The sequence below is a fragment of the Micromesistius poutassou genome (assembly GCF_964030765.1).
Source record: "Micromesistius poutassou genome assembly, chromosome: 21".
Lineage (NCBI taxonomy): Eukaryota > Metazoa > Chordata > Actinopteri > Gadiformes > Gadidae > Micromesistius > Micromesistius poutassou.
In genome coordinates, this window is record NC_140291.1 from 5,094,680 (window position 1) to 5,103,906 (window position 9,227).

Consider the following 9,227-nt stretch of genomic DNA (forward strand, 5'->3'; position numbering starts at 1 on the left):
ACGTACTTAACACTGCCATAAGCCAAACCAAGCAGCGTCCACCTTACATTCTGCTTCGCCCTAGAGACGACCAGATTATCCCCTTGAAGAGAGTGAAGCAGTCAGCAAATGTCGGCCATACAGCGAAACAGTGTTCTGGTAAATTCACCCCTCTGAGATTAGGAAAAAAAAATGACACAACAACAATCACTTCGTATTCTACGTTACCTGGATTCATTGTCTCTGGCAACCAACAGAGACATGTGATTAGAGTAGGCAGCCGTCCGTAAGATTTCCACCGCCCTATCAGGAAACAGGGAAGAGAGTCAACTTTATAAAAACAGAACATGGGACATATTAACCTAATCTTCACTTCAGCAGGTAGTTCATTGGAGTTATGAATGGTATGTTTGCTTGGGTCTACAAACCTCTCATTGGTCACACCTATCAGACTGTTATTGTTGACATCCAAAATGAGGTCACCTGACCTAAGGCGACCTGGGGGTAGAGAGAGAGAGAGAGTGTGTGAGCGGGTCAGTGAGCAACAGATAAACAGACAGGCAGGTATGGGGGGGGAACAGGAGAACAGAGGGACAGAGTGATGCATTGACATTAAGAGACAAAAGTAAAACAGAAAGATGGAGATAACATCCAATAGATGAGAGAGACAGATGGGACAGGTGGAGAGGCAGCTAGTGGAGGAGAAACAATTTGAAGGCAATTTGAGATTAGTAAAAAGGGATATAACATGCCATGATATGATAAAGTATATTATATCTAAGATATATCTGATATTATCTTATATTACATGATGTGAGGGCATTGGTCAAATATAAGTTATATAAATTATCTGTTACTACATACTCTTTTCCGAAAATTGACATTAGTTTGTGAGTTGACCTTATCTGTTATTGGGTGACCGGGAAAGAGCAACAGCAACGAGGACAGCGTTTTACTGAAAAATGCCGGTTCAAGGAGCATGAGGCACCTACCATCCTGGGCAGCCAGGCCTCCAGCCACAACCCGCTTGATGTAGACCCCAAACTCCTCTCCTGTAATCTCACGGTACCCGCCGGTTATTTTCACCCCTGGGTGGGGAGACAACACCCAAACATTAACACATACACAACACGACTCTGGTTCAAACAGAGTGCTTATGGTTAGAGCCAGGGCATCTTTCTACAAAGTATACTACGGGTGAGGCTGAGAACAAATCAAAGCATGCAAGTGCTGCATGAGAAATTTAAAAGGATTTAGGGATTTAGGCTTTAGGCATCAGAAACCGGAGGTTAGTTGAAAAATGTATTATTTTGTATTAGTGGTAGTCGGGTGCATAACAGCATTGTCGGTTAGAGTCTAGAGAGCTCAGAGACCGGGATGGAGATGTGCACACTGACCGAGTCCCTTCTTGCAGTCGCAGAACTCCAGTCTCTGCACAGCTCTGTTGATGCCATGTGGTCCCATGATCGTCCTGGGAAGCAGCGATAACAACACTTCACTTCGCTGAACCAACAATTACAATATCATCCTCCTCTGTTTAATCCGCTCTTGTAGTGAAAGGAAACGCATCCTAACAGCGGCAATCCACAGCAGGCTTGATTGCCTTGAGTAGCAATAGCACACACACACACGCAACATGACACCCTCAATTCAAGAGTATGCAGAAGTCACTCATACCTAGTGTTCAGAGCACCCCGATCGTGGGCTTAAACATATTAGTTACTAAAAGAGTGAAGCCCTTCTTTGAAAACACACCTATGCCAGGTGGGAAAGGGACAAAGCAGAAGAACATTTATACCAGTTGGTGGTTAGAGATTAGCTGATACAGCAAGCGATGTTGTCAGGTCCATCATATCAGTGTGTCCTGTGACTCAGATGGCATGCTTGTGACAACTATATGCTGTAGTCCACAAAAGGCTGTGCGTGTGTGTGTGTTTGTGTTTGTGTGTGTGTGTGTGTGTGTGTGTGTGTGTGTGTGTGTGTGTGTGTGTGTGTGTGTGTGTGTGTGTGTGTGTGTGTGTGTGTGTGTGTGTGTGTGTGTGTGTGTGTGTGCGTGCGTGCCTGCATGTGTGTTTGTCTGTGTCTGCATGCATGCCTGTGCAAGTCAGGCAGACAGATCAAACACTCTATACTTTTCTCCTTGGGAATTCATGAATAATATAATAGTCTGGCAACTGTAATCCTAATCTGGCTGCATAAACCCTAGCCTTGGAATATTACCAAGAAACATTTTGTAATTGCCCTGAAAAATATTCCTAAAAAGTGCTATACAATGATAATGTACGATGATGGGTTCTTCAAACAATTGCTAGAATGACCAAGAACATTTTGTATTACCAAATAAGAATTTAATAGAGATCCAGTTTACAGCTTTGGGACAATTACCCACTTTTTGTGTATTTACGTAACCTTTGAGGAATAGTTATGATGGTTTAATTACAAAAAAAATAGAAAGAATGCAGCATGATTGCAGAAAGAATGTAGGTCACATGTAAAAACGTTTGATATGACATCTGGTTCCCTCAAAAGGTTCCGATCCCTTTTATTTGTTGCTTCTCCTTAATTTAGTTAGTTTTCTGTCATTTTCATCTTCCTCTAAGTCTAACCCCCTCAACTCATATGCCTAAAACTGTCAATCATTGGCAGGCTACAAACAACTAAAATCTTTAAAATAATTTAGAGTGACCACATCCCTGACCTCTAAAAACCCATATGCCCTTCTGTTGTCCTTCTGCATATTCGCTCATGGCTCACATGGGATTATGACTTCCACTTCTCCACTATGTAAGAGTTATTCATTGCGGGACTTTACAAGGAAGAGCAGAATTGACTAAAGAAACTAAAGGATAGTCTTGTAGTGTTTTAGGTATTGGACAACCAGCCGAATGGTCCCAGTTTGATTCCTGATGTTTGCAGCCTACCTGTAGCCAGCTGCCCACCTCCGCTCTGCTCTGATACCACTAGAAATCACATTAGATAGTTGTTCTAAATGCTCCAAAATGACTAAACATAGCAAATAGCGAGATGATGAAAAAGACACAATAACAAAAACGCATCTTTGTAGGCCTAGTTCCCGAATTTCCAGTATGGAATTCATAAAAAACCTTTCTCTCTCCGCACTCTTCAAAGGTCACCCCTTACAAACTCTCATAAACACACGACTACTTAACAGTCAATATGTCACACACAGACTATATTCTTACTGTGTTGTGAGTGAACGAAAGTTCACTCTTTCGGTTCTGTCTCTCCCCGGCAACAGATATCTCCGAGCGCGCCAAACAGATGACAATAACTGACGTAGGCGGGACACAAGGAAGCAATTAAACTGATCACTTAATACCTGGTAATCTGTATTAGCTGCTATGCTAGCGCCTTGTCACGCAGCAGCACGGCCGAGGTCTTAGAGCGCCGCGGGAACCACCAGCTGTTAAAGCCCCATTTGAGCGGGAAGACGCCAAAGCTGACACACGCTACTTTTAGCTAGTGTCGTCTCACTTTTAAATACACTTTACTACCAAGTTCTGCCATCTAGTTAAAACTCCAGTCGTTGACATAACGGGTAAAAGGGTTGTGTCTTGTAATTCGCTGTTGGATTAAAACATAATATATCTGTGTGTCATTGTCGACGGCATTAGCGTAGGTGTCAGAAATATTATATGATATATGAGATATTTATGACAAATTGCACGTGGTGACGTTGAAGCAGCCAATAAACAGGTGGTTGAACCCTGAGCAGAACATGTGCAACCGGTTTGTACGTCCCCATAGTATTGGTGCTCTCTTGTAAAAAAAAAAAAAAAAAAAAAAAAAAAAAGCCCGTCCGAACGTGCACGAAAAACTAGGCAGCTCTTAATGCTCAACCAGTGCAAAAACAGAAGGAGAAAACGCCATGAATAGAGAGCGATAGGAAAAAGAACAGCGAAGGATAGTAGTAAGTTTGAACTTACCAGTAAAGTAGAGAAATTCCATCGAACCGCTCAGCTGCCTGGGATAGAAATGGCAACGCACACTCAGTCAGAAACATAAAATACTCTCCCAGCCCCTCCGCCGCGCAACCACCACCACGCACACACACATGCGCTCACACGCACATGACACGCACACTCACCCGCATTAAACACACATCTACGCGTGCAACTGACACACAGACATGATGAGAGTCAGTTGTTTTGTGGTGGATGGGGATGCGATGAGACGCCTACAGCCGATCAAACGAGGTCGGTGTGTGGTACTGGTCGGAAAAAGTGGAAATCTGCAGAGACCGAGAGACGCGTACCTTTACAGCGCTAATCCGTGCTGACTCCCGAGTGCCATCGGTTGGGCGGCATGCCTGCTGGTACCTCGCCCCCCACTGGTACCTAAAATAATTAAAATGAACATATTAAATGATGTATGAATCAATAAATACCTAAATCGACAAACAAAACACAACAATTTAACTCCCCCACACGCACACACGCTTAGCCTACCGTAAACTTTATTTACCACTTAATAACCAAGGCCTCATCATTTGAAAGTGTAGCCTATTGTCTACTCTTGCTTTGGGTTGTCTCTGTTCGTTTTAGCAACGATAACGGAGGTAGTTAAGAATGGGGTTTCATCTTGTGTGTTTAAACGTTTGTGCTCACCTTTCTTGGAAAATAAGTTAGAACCTTTCTCTTCTGAGAGCCAGACTTAAATTTATTTAACTATTTAACTTTTAACAATAATATACCAATTCATTAAACTAATACTCTAATACTAAAAAGCTTGCATTTAGATCTATATTCATGATGTCATGATGACAATCATGATGACATTTAGTTATGGTTAGTTAAACTATTTGAACAACAATCAAAAAATACTTAATAAATAATAATAATCGAAATTTCCCATGGGCCCCCCTCTGCCTTGCCCCCCCCCCCCCCCCCCCCAAGATTGTCCCTCACCCAGTCCGTCGGCCCTGAACACACGTACGTACGCGCGCGCGCGCACACACACACACACACACACACACACACACACACACACACACACACACACACACACACACACACACACACATGCAAGAGAGAGAGAGAGAGAGAGAGAGAGAGAGAGAGAGAGAGAGAGAGAGAGAGAGAGAGAGAATGAGTAGGTCCTACGCTTATATATAGGCCTACACAAAATTAGCATTATGTCATTTTGTATATTGTGTGTGTAGTAAAAATACACTGGCCATTTTGTGTATAATACTATTTATAAAAACTGGGTCCGGGGCTCCAGGGAATAATAATAATAGACAGCAAATATATTTGTGAGAACAAACGGAACCTTTGCAGTGAAGTCTGCACTCAAGGGGGGGACCAGTTATCTGAACGCAACGCTTATGTGTGTTGTCTGCAGTGGTTCATGTTTGGTAATGTCATGTTTCGTAACTACTTGGTAATCGAATCATTTTTGTACAGGTAACGTGCTTTTCACATACTAAATCACAATAATTTGTGCATTGAATTTGTCAACACAATGAGTTATTTTCTTCTTGTCCTTGACAAGTTTAAGAATCAATCATGTAGCATGTTGCTAATGCAAGTCGTTCTGTGGGAAAGCAGTCCGAGTAAAGTATTTTAATGCAACCCACTCTCTGGTTTGTTTGAAGGCTTGACCGTACAGTACATTGTTCAAATGTAGTTCGCAGTATACTTTGTGTTGGGCAGGATCATTTAGTCGCTAATTATGCGCTATAGTGTCTTCAACTCAACTCCCTAGTCAAAGCTACTATATTCGATCCCCAATCTCTGCAGATGCAATGTCGGTGTCCTAGGGCTCTAACGCCATACCAGCTCCTTAATAACATCCATCAAAGTTCCCTGTAAGACGCTTGGATAAGCGTCTGCTAACGACTATATTCTAAATGATGCTCTTCTAGCTTTGTAATGTAAAGCTTTGTATTAGTACCCTACCCTTACTGATTTGTTACCCATTCATTGAACGTACTTTTGTTTAACTTAGTTAACATTCATACAAAACTAGTCTTGCATAGCTAATAGCTTGAGCTCATTATAATGTTTATGTCTCTCAGGTAAACTACCTTTAGGAGCAGCAGTGGTGTCATCATACCGGCATGCTTCTCCCCTGTGTTCTCCGCGAGTTCTCTCGCTGCGCAGCACTGTCAATGCACTGCACCCGCACGCTACGACTACAGCAACAACTACAGCCCAGTGAGAGGGGTCTCCACACTCGGGCCCAGGAGTTCATAGCGCGGCGTATCAGTTTACGATGGAAGCCACAGACCAGGGGCATCAAGAATAGGCATAATAAACGCACGAGCCAGGAGGATGAGTGGAAGAGCAAGAACAAGACGGTGCTGACGTACATCGCGGCCGCCGGCGTGGGGATGATCGGGCTCTCGTATGCTTCAGTGCCGCTCTACAGACTGTATTGCCAGGTAAGGATAAACCCCCAAGCCCACCAGAACACTCTGAGGAAACCACTTGCTTAACAAGTCATAGTTGTTTTTTTGGCGAGGAACAACAGATTTGTACAATTCACTTATTTATCCTGGGAGGTTTACCTGAGGATGTTACCTTGGGGATATTACCTTTTTTTTTTTTTTCTTCTGAATTGAAGGCATCTTCTCAGTGAAGCCTACAGGTAGACTCTAGTGTGGCTTTTGGTTCTTCGAACATCAGAGCCATTTGTCTGGGCCTCAACATACCCTCACTAGTCCACTATCCTGCATATACACATAATAATCTTTTTTTAATGATACAATAATGAATTCTTCATTGGACTGCCAAATGAGAATATTTGACAATCTAACCAAAAGAAAACCTAGATCAATACTTGATCAATACAACAAGTAGTTGTAACAAACCCTTCTAATCTCCAGCCGTCTTTTTCTTAAGCGCTGTGCCAGAGACGGTAGGATAAGAATGTAAGGTAGCTGTTGTCCTTCGACAGGCCTCGGGGCTCGGCGGCACGGCTGTGGCGGGCCACGATGCGGACCAGGTGGCCACGATGACGCCAGTGAAGGACCGCGTGATCAAGATCACCTTCAACGCCGACACGCACGCCAGCATGCAGTGGAACTTCCGCCCGCAGCAGTCCGAGATCTACGTGAGTTTGTTGTATGAATGTTCTTCCATTGTTGCTGGGTTTGAGTCACGCATTCTCTAAAGTTGGGTTTTATGATATTTCCTGCTTTGTGTCTTCGTTTGCTCCTGTTGTTATTGTTTACTTTTTGTTTTACTGATTGGAAAAAAGAATAACTCCCCTGAACTAAATCTATTACCTGGATGTAATACCAAGCATTCCATTTGGGGGCACTATAAACAAGCGTAACTGACATCACACTTGACAACCCAATATCTGTGTACACTGCTTCTCCAGGTAGTACCAGGAGAGACGGCGCTGGCCTTTTACAGGGCCAGGAACCCCACCGACAAACCCGTCATCGGCATCTCCACCTACAACGTAGTGCCCTTCGATGCCGGACAGTACTTCAACAAAATACAGGTCAGGAACACACACACACACACACACACACACACACACACACACACACACACACACACACACACACACACACACACACACACACACACACACACACACACACACACACACACACACACACACACACACACACACACACACACACACACACACACACACACACAGTGAGTGACCCAAACTATTTATTAACATACATTATCAGTCTTAAGAAAATGGAGGTCTTCTAAGCAGAAAAAAATAATGAAGTAATACTTTGTCCACTTCTTTCCTCCCCCCTCCACCTCCTTCCTCCCGCAGTGTTTCTGCTTCGAGGAGCAGCGCCTGAACCCCAAGGAGGAGGTGGACATGCCCGTGTTCTTCTACATTGACCCCGAGTTCGACGAGGACCCGCGGATGGCGCGCGTCGACACCATCACCCTCTCCTACACCTTCTTCGAGGCCAAGGAGGGCCAGCCGCTGCCCCTGCCCGGGTACAGCTACAAATGACCTCCCGGGCCGACCGCGAGCGCCGCGTCGGTGGAGAGACTCAAACTTGAGTGTTTGGACGAACTGTCTCACTGGCAATTTTTTTCTATTTGCAATTGTGTCGCGATCAAATGTGTGACTTTATATATATATATATATATATATACATATATAAGATGACAATATTTTGCATTCTTCAATCATCCAATGGAGTCACTGACTGATTTAATGTATTTATTTTCACGCAGAGAGATCGTGGAAACTACCGGGATACTTTGTTTTATGCTGTGTCCCGAGGCTAAATGTAAAGGGACTACTTGTGTTATGCCACATTGATGGAAGTTGTGTGTCAACAGCTGTAAAATGCAATGAATGAATGCCGTATGTTTAGGATAACATTGTTTTAAATGTGTAGTACCCTGATTTACCAGCAGAGGACACGCAGGTGAAAGTGTTGCATAATGCAGGACCTTGCCTGTGTTATTGAAGTAGCAGTCGCGTCTCTATTTAGACTGCAAGGAAGCTATATCGTAGATTTATATGACTCATATCAAAATATATTGAAAATCACAAACACCCTTGGAAAATAGAATCGGGCCGGAATTGATGACAATTACTAGGCTATATATAATGACATTTGAACCCTGAGGAGAATAATAAAGCATCGGTATCTCAATTTCCCCTTATTTTGTTATCGAGGCCAGAAATGTTGTAATACTGTCTATTGTCAACTGCTCAATCAGTATCAGAATCAATCTCATTAGTATTTAAGTGACCCTAATATATATTATGTCTAATGGCTGTATGAGCATAGCTCAACGGATTTGGAAATAATCCAAAATTCTGGCGGTAATGTGTTAATAGTCATTCGAGTGGACTCCCGCAGTTGTACAATTGGACCCTATCCATTCTCATAAACATCACTACCAACTATTTAAGAAGAAAAATGTATGCGTGTAAACACCACTCAATAGACCCTTCTCACCCTTCCCTTCTTGTCATGATTATGCCTTCATGTAAAACTCAGGACTAAAGTAAGGCCAAGAGAAAGAGTTTACTTGTCTTTATAAGATTACATCATTTGTTGATCCTCTTCTTGAATCAATGCAGTCCATAGTGTGGCTGCTGCTGCTGCTGGGCTACGTCACAGCACACTGTGTCCATTTGTCAGAAGGGAAAAACGACAACAAACCGAGCCACGCTGTCCCCCTGCCAAGTTGCACGCACGCTGCGCAGACCACCCATATAGACGGAATATCACGGAGTCGGGGTCAGTTTTGTATTGGTTGTTTGTGATGCTTTGCTAT

General features: G+C 43.3%; 2 protein-coding genes across 2 annotated transcripts in view; one reads left to right on the plus strand and one right to left on the minus strand.

Annotated features, from left to right (window-relative positions):
* Positions 1-3,960, minus strand: part of stxbp4 (syntaxin binding protein 4) — a gene marked incomplete at its 3' end in the record, with an annotated part of 50,137 nt that extends 46,177 nt beyond the window's left edge. Inside the window, exons 1-5 of the mRNA XM_084485564.1 lie at positions 3,927-3,960; positions 1,377-1,450; positions 972-1,067; positions 408-477; positions 208-282 (exon numbers count right to left, since the gene is read on the minus strand). Coding sequence (XP_084341690.1) covers positions 208-282; positions 408-477; positions 972-1,067; positions 1,377-1,443 — 308 coding nt within the window. The 5' untranslated portion in view covers positions 1,444-1,450; positions 3,927-3,960. The remainder of the gene's footprint in view (positions 1-207; positions 283-407; positions 478-971; positions 1,068-1,376; positions 1,451-3,926) is intronic.
* A 1,351-nt stretch (positions 3,961-5,311) lies between these two features.
* cox11 (cytochrome c oxidase assembly homolog 11 (yeast)) lies at positions 5,312-8,596 on the plus strand. Its single transcript, XM_084485770.1, has 5 exons — positions 5,312-5,405; positions 6,020-6,385; positions 6,901-7,056; positions 7,330-7,455; positions 7,753-8,596. The coding sequence occupies exons 2-5, from the start codon at positions 6,062-6,064 to the stop codon at positions 7,939-7,941; spliced, it is 795 nt and encodes a 264-aa protein (XP_084341896.1). The 5' UTR covers positions 5,312-5,405; positions 6,020-6,061; the 3' UTR covers positions 7,942-8,596.
* Positions 8,597-9,227: the final 631 nt, after the last annotated feature.

Excerpts from the sequence above, each read along its gene's own strand:
- cox11 (XM_084485770.1), top strand. The coding sequence starts at position 6,062 with ATGCTTCTCCCCTGTGTTCTCCGCGAGTTCTCTCGCTGCGCAGCACTG. Across the intron at positions 6,386-6,900 it reads TCTACAGACTGTATTGCCAG|GCCTCGGGGCTCGGCGGCAC; the intron begins GTAAGGATAAAC and ends GTCCTTCGACAG. Across the intron at positions 7,456-7,752 it reads AGTACTTCAACAAAATACAG|TGTTTCTGCTTCGAGGAGCA; the intron begins GTCAGGAACACA and ends TTCCTCCCGCAG.